This window comes from Trachurus trachurus, assembly GCF_905171665.1.
Source record: "Trachurus trachurus genome assembly, chromosome: 12".
Lineage (NCBI taxonomy): Eukaryota > Metazoa > Chordata > Actinopteri > Carangiformes > Carangidae > Trachurus > Trachurus trachurus.
The window spans coordinates 13917761-13936729 of record NC_139908.1 but is presented as its reverse complement, the minus strand read 5'-3'; the positions used below and the strand labels follow the sequence as shown (position 1 = coordinate 13936729).

The window sequence follows — 18969 nt, the reverse complement described above, 5'->3', positions numbered from 1 at the left end:
TTTCCCCCCCAAAAACAATATTAAGTTTATTGTCATGAAAGAAGGATATTCTCTCATCTGAGAAGTTGGAACCAGCTAATATTTGGACCTTTATGCTTGAAAAATCAGCAGCAGAAGATGAGTTTTATATTGATCAAGCACGTGGTTTCATATCACCAGAGTTAACTGAGGAAATATGTGAAGGTTGATGAAGTTTGTGCGTTTACATAACAGAGAAGAACTTCAATGTCTCCCTCTGGGTGACCCAAACCTGTAGGACCACTGCACAGCGCATATTATATTTGTCAATATCTACTCCAGCCAGAACATAACCTATTCTCTTGTATTTCACTACATCAGTGCATTTATAAAGCAACTTTTGGTAACCCTTTAATTTACAGGCGTGATAATAATCTCAAGAAATAGCCAAGAAATATCAATTAATCGCATAGTAATGTCAAGAAATAGCCTAGAAATAACAGTCAATTTAATAGTAATATGTGTTTCATAAAGGCAAAAGTTTACACATGATTTTCATGCTTTGAATTTTCTGGGAAAGGCCAGAATTTTTCTACACCAAGTCCTTGCAATCAACTGTTATTTCTTGGCTACATTTCTCGACACTATTATGAAATTGACCGTTATTTCTAGGCTATTTCTAGACATTATGATGCAAATTCTTGGCTATTTCTTGACATTATCACGTAATTAGCAGCCTGTAAATTAAAGGGTCACCCAACTTTTGTGTTAAATTAAATAAAAAAAAGAACAGCCAATAGGAAACGTCACTGTTGGGTATGAGTCTCGCTGGTTTGACAGCAGCTGATGCTCCATGGCAGCTTCTCCTTGGACAGGTAGAGCATGGGCTGGATGGTGCTGCTGAAGTCCATCAAGCCGAAGGCCACGTAGTGAATGTAGCAGCGAAACACGTCGGGAGAGAAGTACTCCTGGAAGGGGAACAGGGCCACAGGGGGGAAGTAGTTGAAGACTATGATGGCCAGGATGATGAGGACCATCTTGAAGGCTCTCTTCTTCACAGGGTGCATCTCGTCTCTGCCGGGCCCGGACTGCCTCAGCGCCCAGAGGATTACAATGTTGCAGAAGACCATGAAGGCGAACGCCGCGAGGATCATCGCCGTGAAGACCTTCTCAAAGTTGACGATGTTGCCTACACATTTGGCAGCGGCGTAGGCCAGAGTGATCAGCCACACCACCATGGCCAGGACGGCTCGGTGCTGACGGTCCTTGAGCTCGGTGAAGGTGATGGGGTGGACCACGGCCATGTACCGGTCCAGGCAGATGCAGGAGAGGAAGAGCGGCGAAGAGTCTTTCATGCCGTAGAAGAAGCGAAGGACGTACCAGGTGCTGCTGGTGGTGAGGAAGACGATGTTGGCCAGCTCCAGAGGAGGGATGAGGCAGAAGAGCACGTCTAAAATGGCCAGATGGAGGATGAAGATGTCTGAGGTGGAGGAGTCGCCCTTGTTCTTGTGGATGAGCCACAGCACCATCATGTTGGCCGGGATGCCCAGGAACATGTTGATGAACTGCAGGGTCAGGTACCAAATGAGGACGGCGGGCATGTCTTTGCAACGCTCGTACACCGTCTTCTCGCCAAAGGAGTTGTTGGTGGGTCTGTGAGAGACGAAGACCACAGAAGAGTTGATGTATAAGATCTCCATGAAGGCCACAAAGTGGTCAGAAGACACCAGCCGGAGATCTGTCAGGGAAACACATGAGGTTCTGCTGTTAGAGACGAGAACTTCCTCTTTAGCCTACATGATAGAATAGAATAGAAAGACTTTATTGTTAATTTGTCTTCGGCCTCTCCAAGACAACTAGTATAAGACAAATCAAAGCACTCCACAGCATACACATAAAAAAACATAGAAACAAGAAATGTAAACTGGGATAATGGAGCTGAAACTTTTAGGCCTAAATGATTCATTGATCAATTGGCATAAAGTTAACTGATACTTTTCAGTTTTTAATTTCAGAAATATAAAGAAAATTGACATTTGACAACTAATCAATTGTTATAATTGATTTAAAGAAACAACACTGTTTCATATGATTTGTGATTTATGGCCCCTTAAACTTTAGTCTCTCACATATTCTTTATCCACCAGTATAATGATAAAACATATCGTTATATTTGCTGGAATATCATTTGATTACTGTGATACTACAATATTGTTTTTTTTTTCGAATTTGAATATGTTCCAGTGTATTTATCGTCAGCGGGTTTATCACCCATCCACAGTCCAGATGAAACACTGTGTAAACGCATCAGAACAGCCATCACACCTTTAATTTGTAAAATGCATCTCCCTTAAATGGCCACTGCAGTACAGTAGAAGTAAGAAACAAGTATAAAGTATAAGAAATCAAGAAAAACATTAAACTATTTACGATAGTGTTATTTCACCATTGGAACAAAAGCTGTTGCATTTAAAAACTATCTTCACAGTTTAGGTGCAGTACAAAATTGATATTTTTTCAATGTAGTTTTGTATGGTCGATAAAGCCTCTTACCTTAATGTGATATTTAGCCTTCGACTTACAGTAACTCATTACCCCTGACGCTGACGCCTTAGCCCATCTCCCTCACACACAGTGTCGCAGAGCCGTGTAGGGCAGGCCACACACTGACATGGCTGTATATTAAATGCGTTTTTTTCAAGAGGTCTGTGAATGTTTGCATATGGCCTTGTGTTTATGTTTCCCCAGAGGTCAATATACAAGACATGCCATTATCTCTGTGCATGGCATGTAAATGTGCAGCCAGACTATAAATAGAGCTGTGTCCCTCACAGCATATGTGAACTAATAAAGTCAGATTATTGACACAGTAAAACAGACCTGGCTGGATTTTACAGATCTTATACCATACAGGACAGGAGAGATTTATAGAAAACTGTTGTTAATGTATTTAAATTAAGACATTATGAGTAAATATATAAAATGACACTCACCTGTTCAACAGGATACTGTAGCGCCTTCCTAAAGTGACTGGCGTCCCCACTCTCCACCTAATCCCTGTGACTCCTGTGTGTTTCTGGTCCAGTGTGAACAAATGCCAAGCCCCCTCCTTAAAATGAATGGAAAACATCTTTTGGAAAAATGACCCAACACTTCAGGGATCCTGCTCCATCCGATCGTCCAATCACAGCGTCGAGACGAGGGTGTGGAAGCTGAACATCTCCCCCTGGATGCCACAGTTCCTTGTCTGGCCCCTGTACATCCCCATGTACACCTTTAAAATAAAGAAATTAAATAATCGTAAAACAAAGGAAATGATAATCAGTTCAATTGCACATGAATGTAGATGTGATTTGGGGAAAGAAAATGCAGTTGAAATTTAAAGCAGTTTTCATGTAGAGGACGTGTTGTGGCAAGCCATCATCCATTCTCCACCGATTGGCAGTGATGCAACAAACCGATGGTGCCTGACGGAAAATCGGCAGTAAACAACTGATGCAACAGTCCAGAAAATCACTTCTGATTCAGTTCAGTGTAACGATGTGTAATATGTTACGTGAGGCGGACATGTTTTTGAGGGTGTGATGTCTGCACTTCACCCAATGTGAAGAGGAGGCACAGAAAACGACACATCGCTTCATCATACTTCCCCATCACAGCCTCTGTCTGCATCACAGCGTTTTGAGTGTTTATGTGGTTTACACATCTGCAGTTCAAAATGACCTCTGAGGTGACCTTTTGACCTCTTGGTCTTATTCTATATGGACAGTGTAAAGTCTGCTGTGTAATCAGTCATCCTACAGCAAACTGTGACTAAAACATCAATACATGTTGCAGTTAAGGCCTGTTGATTATTTTATTATCACTTCATTACATGTTATGTTGTGTTCGTGGTGCTACAGTGCTACAGTGCTGTCGTGCGTTTGAACAGCTTGACTTTCCGTCTGTTGAAACCCGACTCAGTGTTGGACCTGTTTGTATTGGTGTCAGGTTCACAGCGCTTGTGTTTCCCCCTTATAAGGTTGAAGAGTCTCGCAGGTTTGTTAAATTCTGCATCAGAGTGGAAACACACACTGCAGCAGCAGAGGCACACAGCTGCTTCTGTCCTAACCAACAGGCCCGTTTCAGAGATCAGTGGAGCATCTTCAAGTTGTGATGAAGATGATTTTTACACATAAATATTATGCATTTATTTTCCTATCACACTACATTTTTTCATCATGGAGAATCTTGTTAGTTTATAATCTGACAGAAAACACCAGTCTGCACAAAATCTTTTTAAGCAGCTATTTTGTGAGATTTGATTTAAATCCGTTATACTATAGATAGTACATATTGGTCACTGACACAGCCACAGCATAATGGAAGGAAGGTTAACCATCACATGGCACATAAAACTTTGTTTACTGAGCATAAATGAGCTCAAACATTCAAAACACAAAACAAACACCTGATTATGATGTGACAGAGCAGCCGTCAAAAGTTAGAGACCACAGAGAGCACATATTTGAATTCCTGTTCTTATCTTCCCCTTCCAGGAATATGTCTCATCATTTAAAACTGAATTTTTCATTTCCTTACTGTATGAATGTATGAAAAGAAAAAAAACGACTATGCAAATATTAACTGTTGGACTGACATTAGACCACAATAGTCTCCGTTATTGTTACAACAACTAAGGTTTACAATCTGTCACTCATCATGTGTTTATACAACAGCCTCCTTTTATCGGTGTACAGATGCAAGTTACAGTTAACAAATAGCCTACGTTAAAAAAATCTAAGCTTAGGTTACAACTATGTTATAAACCATGTAACTTATTCAACTGATTAGATCATAAAAGCTGAATAGGAGGATAAAAAAAAGTTTTTACTGATACTTGAAAACACCACGACTCTGCACTTTGAAGGTTAAATATGTAAAACCAAAACACACACAGTCAACTGAATCAAAATGTGGGAGCAGAAAAGAGGAAACAAAAACAGTTGTGTGTTGCTCATCTTACGCATTCATGTACTGTAGATCTTTTAGTTAAAAACTTATCATATAACATTTGTTATTATCTTTAAAAGCACACATGGATGAAATAAATCATCTTAGATTTTAAATCTGTAAAGAAGAGAAACATGAACATATATATGCACCAAGTAAAAAATATAGGAAGTAATATGCAATATCCATTTGATTGGTTCTGATGGGCTGATTTAGTTTAGTGTGAGAGCAGCAGCGACGTACCGATGGTAAAGGAAAAAAAGGACACAGTCAGCACCGTTTGGTCGTATTTATTTTTGACATTTCGTCAGTACTCCCAGTAGAAAGCAGAAGGAAGAGTTTCACTCACACATAATGTAGTTTGAGCAGCAAGAAACGTACAATCAAACAAGTGGGAAACAGACAGACAGACAATAACTATGTTATGTGCAGACATCCCAGCAGTACCATACAAGTCCATTATAAAACTACCACCACCCACTCACTAAATATGTCTTTTGTAAACTTGTGGATGGCTTAGTGTTTTTTTTTTCTTAGTTTAATCTAAAATCACTGTTTTCCAGGCCGATCCTGATAAAAGTGGATGAACACGGGGACAAAATGGGTTTTTACATCTGTGCTAACGCTTAATCTCCAAGTTTCAAACGGAAATCTCTTCAGAAGATAAATATTTAATAGCTGTAAATATGACCCATGCAAAGAATCCACTACAGACACACAGGGGATGTGGCACTAGATAACCAAAGAGATTTTTTTTTTAGTTAGTTTTTTTTTTTTTTTCTGACTTGACATCAGAACATTTCCCAACTCCAACACATTCACCGTCTACCATGTTTGTCCTCCTCAGCTCTCTTCTACGTGCAAACTCCTCTCATCTGTCTCTGCCGCGACATCGCGTCGGCTTGTAAACTGCCCCCCTTCTCTCTTGTTTCAGTCTTAAAAAGAAAGTAAAAACATCCCAAAACTCATGAAAGATCTTAACGTTTAACATGCTACTATAAAATACAGTAAAAACTGTTCCTCTCAGCCATTTCTCTTTCTCAGTGGTTGAAATTAAGAACCAAAAGCCAATCGGCGAATATCAGGTAAACATTATTATTATCAATTTACATTAAAAGGAAGGAAATACTGAAGACGAGGGTGAAGTGTGTCTTGTGATGACTGAGATTAAAGTATCAAACTTAAAAAGGTTTAAACAAAAGTGTAACTGATAGGTCACAGCAAGCAGGTGCAGCTGGTTTGTTTTCATATTAAACTGTAAGAATATGGCATTTCATTCCAACAGATACCGTTCCCACTGTTGTCCAATTCCTTTTCGGACCCCTACGTTAAAGTTTATGTTTTTAAAGCTGCTTGTTCAGTCAAGCAGCGGAGGAAAAGAAACAGTCTTTTCAGGGGTGGGAGTGGAGATCTTGCAGATGCTGCAAGAAAAAAAAAGAAAAAGGGGTGGATGGGATCTCGTGGGACCCGACTTGTTTCTTGATAGTGATCCAGTCTTTTCAGCTCGGTGGGAGTGCTTGTGCGGGGAGCGTAAAAGGCAACAAGTACAAGAGCGGTTTCAGCTCTTGGGTCTAGGTAGTGTGTGGTTTGGTTCGGGGTTGGAGTGGAGTGGTGACATGCTGCAGTCAGTCGAGGGTTTTTCGGCGTGTCATGGCTAAAAGGTGCGACACTGACACGAGTGGTCAGTTGGGTAAACAAAGAGTCAACTTCAGTCTTCCAAAAAAAAAGTTGGATCCAGACCAGCGCAGATATGTCAACAACATTACGTCATGTTGTTTCCTAGAAAAACACGGTGGTGGTGATGTCACCGTGTTGGGTGTAATTGTTTTCAGATGAAGGTGGAGTCCATGGTGCTGGTGTCTTGTGCGCTGCGGGCCCGAGCCTCGAAAAGCTGCTTTATCAAGGCCGATTTCTCCTGTTCCAGCTGTGCGATGCGCTCGCTCTTGTCAGTCACCTCCTTGATGTGAAAAGGGGGGAAATGAAGTGAGTGTCAGACATTTTATTCCTAAAGGCTACGGTGACTTCTATCTATCTATCTACTGGCAGTTTGCGGACTGTGTTGGACCTGTGTGAGGAGTCGGTTCTGGTCCTTCAGTCTCTGGATGGCTTGTGGAGGAGCTGGAGGTGGAGGCTGGGGGTTTGTGGACAGAGCTGCAGTCTGAGCACCACTTGAAGGAAACGACTGCTGGGAAATAAAGAGAACCCGTTTTAAATGGATAAGAAATAACAGATATATTCTTACATGTTACACTGGTTTTTTATGACATATAATGTACATATTTCATGTTATTATGTTATTTCCCTTTCGAAATAGCTGGCAGAATCTTTCAAATAAAGAGGACATCTTACTTTAATTATGTAATTTAGCATTTTTTGGCTTACAGCTTCTTATTCTGAACACCTCAAATCTTATGAGTGAGTTTTACTTATGGAAAAATACTTTAACAGTTCATATTTTGTTTTCATCTCCATATCCGGATACAGGGAGGGATGCTTGACTTAAATCACAGTGTTACCAGGACAGACCATCACCAAACAGTAACACTCACCATCCCAGTGCAGGAAATGAGCTCATTAAGGCAGTGGTTGACCTCTTGCAGTTTGGGAATGAGAACATTCATGCGACTCTGATTAGCTTCAGTGAAGAAATCCTGAAAGAGGAGACATCACAGAGACAAAATGAACTCCAGAGGATAGTTTAATGTGTGAAGAAGGACAAGTGCAGCTGTGGGGAGATCAGTTTGAAAAAGCATTTAAGGAGGTGTTAGAGAAAGAACAACATGACACTCAAAAAACATAAATTAACACAGCTGGTGTTTAACTTCATCAGGTACATCCATCTTCCTGCTACCCGCTTCATCTAGTTGCACAGTTCACAATCCCCTGTCTGTTTTTTCCAAGAAATTCTCTTTGTGAGAATAACAACCTGAACTTTAAAAAGCTCAGTCTGTCAGGGTGGAGAGGTGGAGCCTCTGTTCATGTCCTGTTTCCATAACAGGACATGAACAGTAAAGTTAACATCACATGAACTTTTCCCACTTGATTTTTAAACAATGAGAGAAAAATGTATAAACAACTCTCAAATTATTCCTCATCTATGGAGCATAATGTTGCAGGGCACACAGGAATAAAAACATGATTCCATAGTAGATTTCATGTTAGATGTTTATTATTTATTCTGTGTCACACTGAGTTAAGAATATTAAAGGGATAGTTCAACATTTTGGCAAATTGCCCCATTGCGTGGGGCAATTAGCGTGGTGAATGTGCAGGTTACAACTTGTCCATGAGAGTGTTTTGGAGTTGTTGGATTGTGTATTTGATGAGTTTGATGAGGAAACGTAGAAATCCCATGAGTCTCCGTAGCGTAGCTCTGAGCAGCTCACGGCTCCGCTCTGCCGTTCTAAAAATAGCTTGCACCGACAATTAAAGGTAACGAACCTACTGCTATGACCAAAGGGATTATGGCAATGGGCCAATTTGCCAAAATGTTGAACTATCCCTTTAAGTATAAGTTCAAAAACCACAAATCATTATTGTTTGTGGGGAATACCCTCTGATGATGTAATATTGTCTGTATCTGACCAGTAAAAACAGACAATAGGCTGCATCTCCACTACCTTTTTCGCTTCAGCGTGTGAACTGACCGTGCAGTGGGAGCTCTGGCCGACATGCCTCTGTCTCTCTGTGACATTGTGGATTTGGCCCTGGTACCAGTCTCGGGCCCGCTCCACCACTTCCAGGCCCGCCAGCAGAGAGTCCTTCTCCTGCTCCAGCTCTTTCATTTGCTTCAACTGTGTGAATGGAAAGTAAGATAAAAAAAAAAGAAGACGGGGGAGAAGAGGGGGCAGGAAAAGAGTGAAATGGTGGAGGAGGAAGGAGAAAAATTCAATTAAAACAGACAACAACAAACCAGACTTCACAGAGACCCAATGGAGAGAAAACATTTAATTCCCGTATTTCCCATGGCATCGCTAAGAGAGCTCTCCGACGGCTGCCAAGATTAAATCTAATCATTGGCGTTGGGGCGGCCAGCAGCAGTCTGCAGTCTGCACGGTGGACAAGCTCCCATGTTTTCACTGGGGGGCATCTGCAGCAAACTCTTTTGTGCCGGTGGAAACAATGGCGCCATACCAATTGTGCCGGACTCTCTCTCCCATCCTGAACAATGTTTTAGAGGAGCAATCAGCCCGGCGCCATGGCAACCGCGGCGCGCAGCAACCTAAGAATGGGGCAAACAGCGCGGACTCACTTCAGCTACGGCCACCCCAGTGTGTATGAGTGTGTGTGTGTGTGTGTGTGAAAGAGAAAAGAGGGAGTGATGTATGTATGTGTGTGTGTGTGTGTGTGTGTGTGTGTGTGTGTGTGTGTGTGTGTGTGTGTGTGTGTGTGTGTGTGTGTGTGTGTGTGTGTGTGTGTGTGTGTGTGTGTGTGTGTGTGTGTGTGTGTGTGCGCACCCCAGCAAGGCTGCATTGAAGTTGTGCTGACCAGGCTGTCCATGCGGCACACTGCCACAGTGCAGGCCTCATTGCTGGCATTCAGCCACCTGGTGTGTCATCTTTCTATCCACCCCGTCGCTCCATCCCTCCGTCCCTCCGTCCCCCGTGTGGCTCAGTGCATTCCACTCATCGTCGCTCATACGCCAGAGTACATGTTGCGACAGTGAACTGAACAGTGGACGACAGATTTAAGAGACCAGAGGAAAAGCCCTGTTTAACATATGTCTGCTCTGTCTTCACTACATAAAGTCTGATCACAGAGAGGGGAAGACAGGGAGAGGAGGAGGAGGAGGAGGAGGAGGAGGAGGAGGAGGAGGAGGAGGAGGAGGAGGAGGAGGAGGAGGAGGAGGAGGAGGAGGAGGAGGAGGAGGGGGTCCGGGGTCCGTGTCTAGAATGAAGCATGACCCAGTGTCAGGCTGCATGAATGTGGTGGGCCACAGGCAGGAAAACCCACTGTTTAAAAGACAGACAGAGAAAGAGAAAGAAAGAAAGAAAGAAAGAAAGAAAGAAAGAAAGAAAGAAAGAAAGAAAGAAAGAAAGAAAGAAAGAAAGAAAGAAAGAAAGAAAGAAAGAAAGAAAGAAAGGGAGCAGATGAGAGAAAACACACAGAGAAAGGGAACAGAGCAGCAAATGGCTGAAAGGTTGTGGAAAAGTCCATGCACATGTATGTTTGTGTTCTCTGAATGAAAACGCACGTACAATAACACGACGCCCACTGCGCGAGCTGTTTCGGTAAAAACACAAAGAACAACATAACAGCCTTTCAAAGGTCACCGACAAAGCGCCAGGAGACAGAGTGGTTGGAAACCTTCAAGCAACAAGTCTCTAATTTTGTAAAGCAAGGACAGTTTAACTGCAAATAACAATTATTTACATCTGCCTGTTGTTTTTGATCAGTAATTACATATTAGTTTCATCCATGAAATGTAAGTCATGACTTGAAGCTGCTTGTTTTGTCCAACTATGAGTAAAAAAAAAAAAAGAGACAAACTGAGCTTCATATACAAAAAAAGCAAAGCAGCAAACTGACACATCTGAAAAAAATAAAACTAGGGAATGTTTGGCATTTTAACTTAATGTGGATCAATTGGCAAATTGACTGCTGCTGCCCACACCCACATGCTTTGCAACTTTTCAGCAAGTTAGTTAGCAGTTATCAAATGTTAGAAAACACCCATCAAATTCTTTATCTCTCTCTTGCTTCGTCTAGCAAATAGTTCATAATCCAAACAAATAAAATGTAGCAAAACTCTCACATTTGAAAGACTGCAGCATAAAATATTAAAATAATTGTCAGGCTTGTTAGATAAGGAGACATAGAGAGATTAACACTGTTGTCAATTCAGTTCTATCAGCTTCTCATCATAACACCAGTCCAAACTCTGAGGCTCCACAATAAACCAACAAAAACATCCCAAAGTCCCTTAAACAAGCACAGATCAATACTTTTTAGTATCCTGAACACACACACTGAACTCCCAGCCTCTGAACCTTATCATAACTTTTTTTAATCTCCTCTATTTGCCTAAAGCGTCACCGTCACAGTCAAATGTCAAAACAACCTCATACACACCTTCAGATCCTGACATCAGTGCAGAACCATCCCATAGACCGACCGTACTTCCCTCTGTCCTCGACAAACATCTCTCCCTCCCACCCTCCATCCCTCCCTCCCTCCCCGTGCCTCTCTCTCCCTCTCGTCCTACTCACCCAGAGGAAAAAGTGCAGGGCTTTGCTGCTGTAGAGGCTACTGCTGAGGGGGATGAAGACGGTGGTGTAGGCGGCCCACACAGCCGTCCAGGCCGGGCCGGGCCGCCCCAGCGAGTCCTCTACTTCTACCAGGCCCCGGGGCCCAACCCGGCTCACTACCATCAGGGCAGCAGCGGCCCGAGTCGGCCTGGGTGGGAGGGACAGAGGGAAGGGGGAGGAGGAAGAGGAGGAGAGGGGCAGGGAGGGAGGGTGAAGGAAGGAGGGGAGCCGGTCAGTCCACAGCCTCTCCAGACACAGAGGCCGAGAGGGGGGGAGGAAAAAAAAAAGAGACGGAGACGGCGACACAAACAGGGAGAGAAGGAGGGAGAGGAGGCGAGAGCTGGAGAGAGTGAGAAATGGTGAGGCAGGGGGAGAGACAGAGAGTGAGAGGAGGCATGAGCTCCCCACTGGAGGTGGGAGGGGCAGAGTGAGGGGAGGGGGGGGGGGGGCAGGGGGCACAGGGAGGGGAATGTGGGGGCCAATAGAAAGTGAAACGGAGACGAGCCTTGACTGATGAAGACCTCGTCTTTCAACTGTTCTCTGCACCGAAGAAATGAACCATTTTATCTTTAAAAGCCTCTTTGAGAACATCAACATTACATCCCATCGTACTTCACTCCATCTGCTTCAAAGTCTTTACCCATGATCCTCTGCTTTCACCCAACTCAACGAAAACACACAGATCTAACAGCAGCTGATCCCATCAGCTTCACACCGTGTCAGTTTCAGAACAACAGCGACGAAAGACTGTTTACGTTCATGACTGACCTGCCAGTAGAAGAAACATTAGAGTTTATCAAAAGTAATTTAAAGGGACAGGAACTATCCCTTTAAATTACACTTATATCAGATAAGGAAAAGCAACAGTCCTGACTTTTGAGAGGCTAGAAAATCAACTAATCAATTAGTACATCGACTTAAAATGAATCATCAACAATATGAATACTTGCTGAGGATTATTAGAATTACATATGTCATCTATCAAGGGAAAAATCTATATTTGTTTGTTGCAGCTAATCAAATGTGTCATATATTTTTTATAACAAATGTGAATGTGAACTTAAAAAAGAAAAGTTAAAGAGACCCAGAGGAGTTTGCTTTTGGTTATAAAAGAGTCTCATATTACTGAGAAACACTGACGCATCGCGCTGCACCGAGACACAGGCAGTACACTGTTGTTAAAGGAGACAGGGACAATTAATCAGTTTATTTTCGCAACCTACAAGAAGTCCCGGGGCGGTGTTTAGCTCAGTTGGTAGAGCACCCGCCCCATGTGTTGAGGCTACAGTCCTCACTGCAGGCGCCCCCGGTTCGAATCCTGCATCGAGCGGCCCTTTCCTGCATGTCATTCCCCCCCTCTCTGCCCCCCCATTTCCTGTCACTCTCTCAACTGTGCTTTCAATTAAAGGCGAAAAGGGCCAAAATATATACTTTAAAAAAAAAGTCCCATCTCAAAATAATACACCGGTTCAAGAGTACGATATAAACTAAAAGTTTACAATGCATCAGCTGGTCGGAAAAAAGTTAGTTTATTTGGAACTAACCAACTTACTCGGTGCTCCTCTACACGGGCAGGCTCCGCGACGTGCTGTATCACTCCGCCTCTTCCACACACTGCTGATCCAAACAGCTGATAGGCGGAGCAATACAGCACATCTAATAATTCTATTACAGTGGGAGGAAAAGTTTTATCTTTGCAGGCACAGTAATAGGATCAATACTTAATGATTGCTACTGCAGTTTTGTTTAACGTATACTGAACGTGCTGTGTTGTGAGTTTGTGCAAATGAAGACCAATTGCGAAACATATTTCCCAGCAACAGCTGTGTCGTAAATATCAAACTCAGCAACACATCTGTCAGTGATTTTGTTGATTTATCTGGTAAATGTTTTGTCTAGATTAGAATATGTCTAAAAGTTGTCAAAAATGCCTATTTATTTTACCACCACAACCCAGTGTCACATTTAAAATAGCGTGTTTTATCCAACCAACAGTCCAAAGCCACAAATAGTCACATCTGAGAATCCAGACTCCTACAGGACATGTTTGGCATTTTGGGTGGTTTCTGCTCTAATTAGGTTTGTAGGGACTGTGGTTTGACCTGTCAAGGAGTGAAATGGTAGATGCAGCTGTCTGGTAACAAACAGCAACATGCACTGGAGGTTGATTAATTAAGAAAAAAAAAAAAAGGTGTACCAACCATTCCATAGTCCACTCCGTTGGATATGGTATGTCGTCTCTGCTCGTCCCGACTCCGCCCGTGTCGCCTGGAGCCGCCAGTAAATCCTGTTGCTGATTCGCTCTGGGATCTTGGTAAACCAGATTTCGCAACACCTAGACAAGTGAAACAGACATTACATCAACTTCAACACAACACTGTTTGTCTCCTCGGCAATCTGTAATAATTACTGCAGTTTTGTTGACTGCACCGTGACTGTGTTTCTGCAGCTGGCACACAATGACACATGTCCAACACAGTAACTGGAATCACATACTCGATGTTGAATTATGGCCAACAACTCAAAACAGTCAGGTAGGTACAGGTCGACTTTGAAATTCAGGTGAGTCTGGAAAATCTCACCAAGCAACATTATAACTGACTCTATGTTCATGTCAGCATAAATAATTAATAACTACGTCTCAACCAAAAGAAAAAACATTAAGACATGATAATCATTTGCATTGGATTCTTGTTCTTTTATACACCCAGTTACAGTCACATGTGTCTAAATTTATCCCTGATGTAATTAATATGAGACATGACATTTTATTGGGCAAAAAAATCTACATTTCTTTCGACATTGATGAAGGTGTTGTGTTTGGGTTGCCAGTGTGTGGTGTATGTGCACCACAGGAGGGAGCTGTGCTCTGCAAATCTTTCTGGTACTAACCAGGCAGGATGACTTTTATTGAATGATACTGAATGGAGTGAGGTGAAAAAATGGTAATGGTAAATGGACTTGCACTTATATAGCACTTTTCTAGTCACTCAGACCACTCAAAGTGCTTTGCACCGTACAGTATATCACATTCACCCTTTCACTCACACATTCACACAGCTCTGTTCGCAGACAGAGAGGGGGTCTAATCATTCACACACATATATACACATGCCCGATGATACACCGGAGGGCAACTATAGGTTCAGTGTCTTGCCCAAGGACACTTCGACATGCGGACTGGAGGAGCCGACCCTCCGGTTAGTGAATGACCTGCGCTACCTCCTGAGCCACAGCCGCCGAGGGAGCAAAGACAGCAACAATGAAAAGGCTTCATTAAACTTTCTTCTTTTAAGTGTGAAACAGTTTGTTTGTTTTTCAACTGGGGATAACGTCAGTGGTGGAGAAGGAAATATGTGAAGAATCTGAGCTTGGGGCCATAAATCATAACACAGGAGAACCTGAACCTGGACAGGTGAGCTGGAAGAACAGTGGTTAACGGTGTCATAAGCAAAAATGTGGCGCCAAGAAAAGGAGGTGGATGGTAAAACAAGATTTTTCTGTCAAAAGGTTTTAATATATACGTTTGCTTTTATGTAAATTGGAGAAAGACAAAGAAATATGTGTTTTTCTTCACCTTTATTAATTGATTATTGATGTTTGTTTTTTATATATTTATTTAGTCAAAACACGGAACTTCTCACTAACTTTCATATTTTAAGTTAAGTTTTAATCTCCAATTCCATGACAATCGGGCATAGCCCATCTGCTGATGAGGACCATGTGATATGTTCAAAAGCTCAACTACTAACACAACTACTAAATGGTTCTTGTGAGAGATTGTTTCGACTGCTTTTGTCTTAGAATAAATGGTGAAACTCAAAGAGGACACATAAAAGCTTTCTCTTCTTGCTTCTCCCTCCTCTCTCCTTAAACCTCTGCCCTGATCCTGAGTCTGTGGGGTGTGTGCACTGTTTCCTGTCAGAGTTAAAACACGCAGGTCTGAGTTTGTTTCCATTCAGTTCACATGAGTGAAAACTTGGGAAAGCATACCAAGGGTTGTTTTTCTTTTTTTTTTTGTCTATCATATCCCCTCCCCTGATACCTACTGTGGTATGTTATCGTTGTCAGATTCCTAGGTGTAAGTGCGTACCATGCCCGCTGACCTTTCCCAAAAACACACGAGTGGAGCGAGCGAGCAAGCGAGTGAGCGAGGGAGGGAGTGGTGAGAGTGTCAGAAATTTGTGCTGATGTCCAGGGTGTTGTGGAGGTTTTCACAGATGCAGCAATTCAGTGAGCTCTGGCCTTTCTGCTGTAATCTGGCCTAATCCAGCTGTGTTTGGCCGCACATGAGAGATTACATCATGGAAACTGGTCTGTCTGTCTCGCTGCGTTAATTGGACCAAAGCATCTGGATGGCTAAACATCACACCAATACTTAATCAATTGACGGTTTCATAGCAAAACTATGGGTATTGTTACGCAACAGTAACGTCCATGCAATATTCTGTTAAAGCTCTGCGCAAGATTCTTTTGAATCTCACCGCAGGGATTTGCTTCCATTTAGCCGTGAGAGCATTAGTGAGGTCGGTCACTGATGTTGCGTGATAAGGCCTGGGCTCGCAGCCGCTGCAATTCATCCCAAAAGGTGTTAGATGGGGGTCGAGGTCAGAGCCATACAAGCCACTCAAGTTTATCCCCACAAGACTCAAAAATACATCTGACCTCAGTTTGTGCACAAATAAAAAAAGGTGCCTTTAACCAAAAGTTGAAAAATAAAATGCCTAAAATACATCACAGTGGGCTGCAGCATTAAGATTTCCCTTAATTGAATTTCGGAGACCAAACCACAAACAGCTGCAGACAGAAAGCACAAGAATCTGAACTTTTCTTTCTGCGTGTCTATCTATCTATCTATCTATCTATCTATCTATCTATCTATCTATCTATCTATCTATCTATCTATCTATCTATCTATCTATCTATCTATCTCTCTGGAAATACAACTCTGCTCTTTGTGGGATAAGCAGTGAAAGCCCAGAGGGCTCGACACAGAGAGTGTGAGAGTGTCACTCTTATAGCTCTAGACAGGCCTGGCTGTATAGAAGATCATGCAAATTTGGACGGACTAGTTGAGTGTGCGTGTGTGTTAGAGGGAGAAAGAGAGAGAGATGGAGAGAAAGCAAGCCAGCATGTAAAAAGACTCTGGTATGATTGCGAAAGGAAGAGGAACAACAGGGAGTCTGTATGAGAGCCTGTATGTATGAACAAGATAATGAGTGAGTTTCTCTGCAGCGGCTTCTCTAACCTACATCCTGCAACACACCACAGGGAAAAAACTGAACACACAAACACAGAACTGACCATCACCCGTTCCCCCCAATCACAGCACCATGGCTGGAGCCAGACTCTCATGGTGGATAAATCTCTGCAGGAATTTCTTACATGACCTCTGGCCTGACCTGGGGTTAACAACGGCAATTATTCAAGGGGGGACACCCATGTTTGGAGCAGAAAACCCTTAAAACCATCCTGTTTAAGCGGTGACATAATAGTGAAACCTGAGAGGTTTACTGTCAAAATCCCAACTAAGACTGTTGTTGACCTCCTTCTCTTTGAGGAGTAAGGGAAAGTCGCTCCACTCTCAACTTTTGAAGGACTTCTACTGAAGGATAAATGCTGACATGCGAGCGCTATACGCAGACATTGTGCACTTGTGTGTGTACGACATGGATCACCGCATCCAATTAAATCATAATATGAGATCGAAGCTGCCAAGACTGCAGTGAGTGGACATATCAGCTCAGTTATGCATGCAAGTCAAATGGCTTGCTCATGGGAATTTAGTCTCTAGTGCATTCTGGTAGGTATTCAGTTTCTTCTGACTCACATCCCCAAACACATTTCTGTCGGTGTCCAAATCAGATTTTTGTTGTTGTTTCAAGCCTGCAGCAACAAGAGGAGCGAATTGCAGACTGTGGCACAAACAAAAGGAGCAGCTGGATTTAAAATCTTTAAATAGGGATGGGAGTGCTGTAGTTCCCATGCAAATAATGGAGGCATCAACACGAACCTTTAACAGAGAGTTGACAACTGTGATAATCAATAAAAAACGACTTACCAACCTTTTTTTTTTAACCATTTACATCCCAAATGTTGTAACATTTGCTGAAAGCTTTGTAGATGTGCTGTTCTGTCAGACAAAACAAACTATTGAACGACTTTTCTTGGATTTTGGGAAACTGTGATGGGTGTTTTTTCCACTATTCCCTGATATTTGACATTCCCAGACAGGGAGGCTTTATTTTTTTTACTGTAACTCTGTTATTTGCTATTTTTATTGTCTTTTATTTGATTTCATTTCACTTATTCTATTTGTTCTATTATTATTATTATTATTATTATCATCATCAGAACTATTGTCCCTTGTTGTTTATGGTTTTATGCTTTTCTCCTGACTGTTTTATCTCACTCTGTAAAGCAAATCAGGTCTTTTTTCATGTTTTTTATTGACTGTGTTTTCTAACTTGTTCTGTAAAGCACTTTGTAACTGTGTTACTACACAAATAAAGTTTATCATTATTATTATTTCATGGGTTAACATGAAATAATCCCTCATACACTCATGCAGAGGCCTGTGGTGAACTCACCTGGTCCTTGGAGCTGCGGTGACTCCAGGGCGAGTGACTCAATGGACCTGACCCGGCTCTGCTGCGGCTGTGCGGGTTTGGTGGCGTGGCTCGGCTCGCTCCTGTAGCAGCCTCCTCCTCCTCCTCCTCCTCCTCCCTCCGGAGCCACGGGGATCCGCTCCAGACTGCGGCCGGACCTCTCGAACCCCCCGCCGCCGCCGTACCTCGCTGTGGCCGGTCCACACGCAGGGTATCCAGCCCCCTCCTCCTGCTGCTGCTGCTGCTGCTGCTGCTGCTGCTGCTGCTGCCTGGTCCGGCTCTGCAGGGAGGACGCGCGGTGCGGCGGCTGCGGCTGCTGCTGCTGGATGTTGGTCACGTTGCTCGACCCCAGCGGGCGGACCTTGTTTTCCACCCGTGGGGGTCCGGCGACGCTGCATGCGGACAGCGGCGCAGGTTTCTGGGGCTGCTGCTGCTGCTGCGGGTGCACGGCGGCCTGGGCCTTGAAGTGGGAGCTGTTCTCCGGGTTGAGCATCGAGTACCGGAGCCCCGCGACGAACCGCTCGAAGGTGAGGCAGCCATGCGGCGGGGTGACCCTCCGCAGGCAGCTCAGCACCCCGCCGGGCAGAGCCTGGGTGTCTGCGCCCTGCCAGCGGCTCTCGATCTCCGAGATGTGCACGTAGCCCCGGCCACCGTCATCCAAAATGTCAAAGAGGGTCCTGAGGCTGTGCAGGAAGGCTTTGGGCAGACCATCTGTTGAATACTCAGTCTCCTTCGGCTGCTGCAGCATTTTGGCGGCTTTAAAGCTCTCCGTCCTGCCCTGAAACACGTCTTTCCTCGGCCCAACTCGGCCGTAAATCACCGAGGTCCCGTTCAGTTTGCAGCCTCGGTCGGTCGCTATTAAAGCCATTGGGGTGTTGATAATCTCTTAGTGACTAATTACTCAAAAACACGCCAACACCAAGTTGGATAACTTTGCGTAAACACGCTCGAGCTCAACATGCGGAGTAATACACGGAAATATCTGTCACTTAAAATAAAAACAAACTACGCGTCTTTAAACAGATTTTTAACCTGAATTCCCAGTTTCACCGTGTCAGGACTCGGGACCGGACCTGGCTGACATCGATACTCCGCCGCTGCTGCTCTCTGATCAATACTTTCCTTTTTCTGCCGAGGACCGCCCTTCAAACGGCTGTGCGCGA

The 18969-nt window shown here is 43.5% G+C and overlaps 2 protein-coding genes across 5 annotated transcripts; both read right to left on the bottom strand.

The window, feature by feature from the left end:
* Positions 1-764: 764 nt before the first annotated feature.
* Positions 765-3020, bottom strand: hcar2 (hydroxycarboxylic acid receptor 2; the record flags this gene model as incomplete). The annotated part of the gene is made up of 2 exons (XM_083984017.1): positions 2952-3020; positions 765-1696 (listed from the first exon to the last, which is right to left on the bottom strand). Exon 2 carries the CDS (start codon positions 1656-1658, stop codon positions 765-767), a length of 894 nt encoding a protein of 297 aa, XP_083840143.1. The 5' UTR covers positions 1659-1696; positions 2952-3020.
* A 2205-nt stretch (positions 3021-5225) lies between these two features.
* sapcd2 (suppressor APC domain containing 2) lies at positions 5226-18880 on the bottom strand. 4 transcript variants are annotated; one of them, XM_083982925.1, is made up of 6 exons: positions 17789-18880; positions 13400-13533; positions 8571-8744; positions 7500-7601; positions 7016-7135; positions 5226-6907 (listed from the first exon to the last, which is right to left on the bottom strand). In XM_083982925.1, the coding sequence occupies exons 1-6, from the start codon at positions 18672-18674 to the stop codon at positions 6779-6781; spliced, it is 1545 nt and encodes a 514-aa protein (XP_083839051.1). In that variant the 5' UTR covers positions 18675-18880; the 3' UTR covers positions 5226-6778. The 4 variants fall into 4 exon arrangements, with proteins under 4 accessions (XP_083839051.1, XP_083839052.1, XP_083839053.1 ...); XM_083982926.1 differs by having other exon boundaries at positions 7016-7132; XM_083982927.1 differs by having other exon boundaries at positions 8598-8744.
* Between the last annotated feature and the right edge of the window lie 89 nt (positions 18881-18969).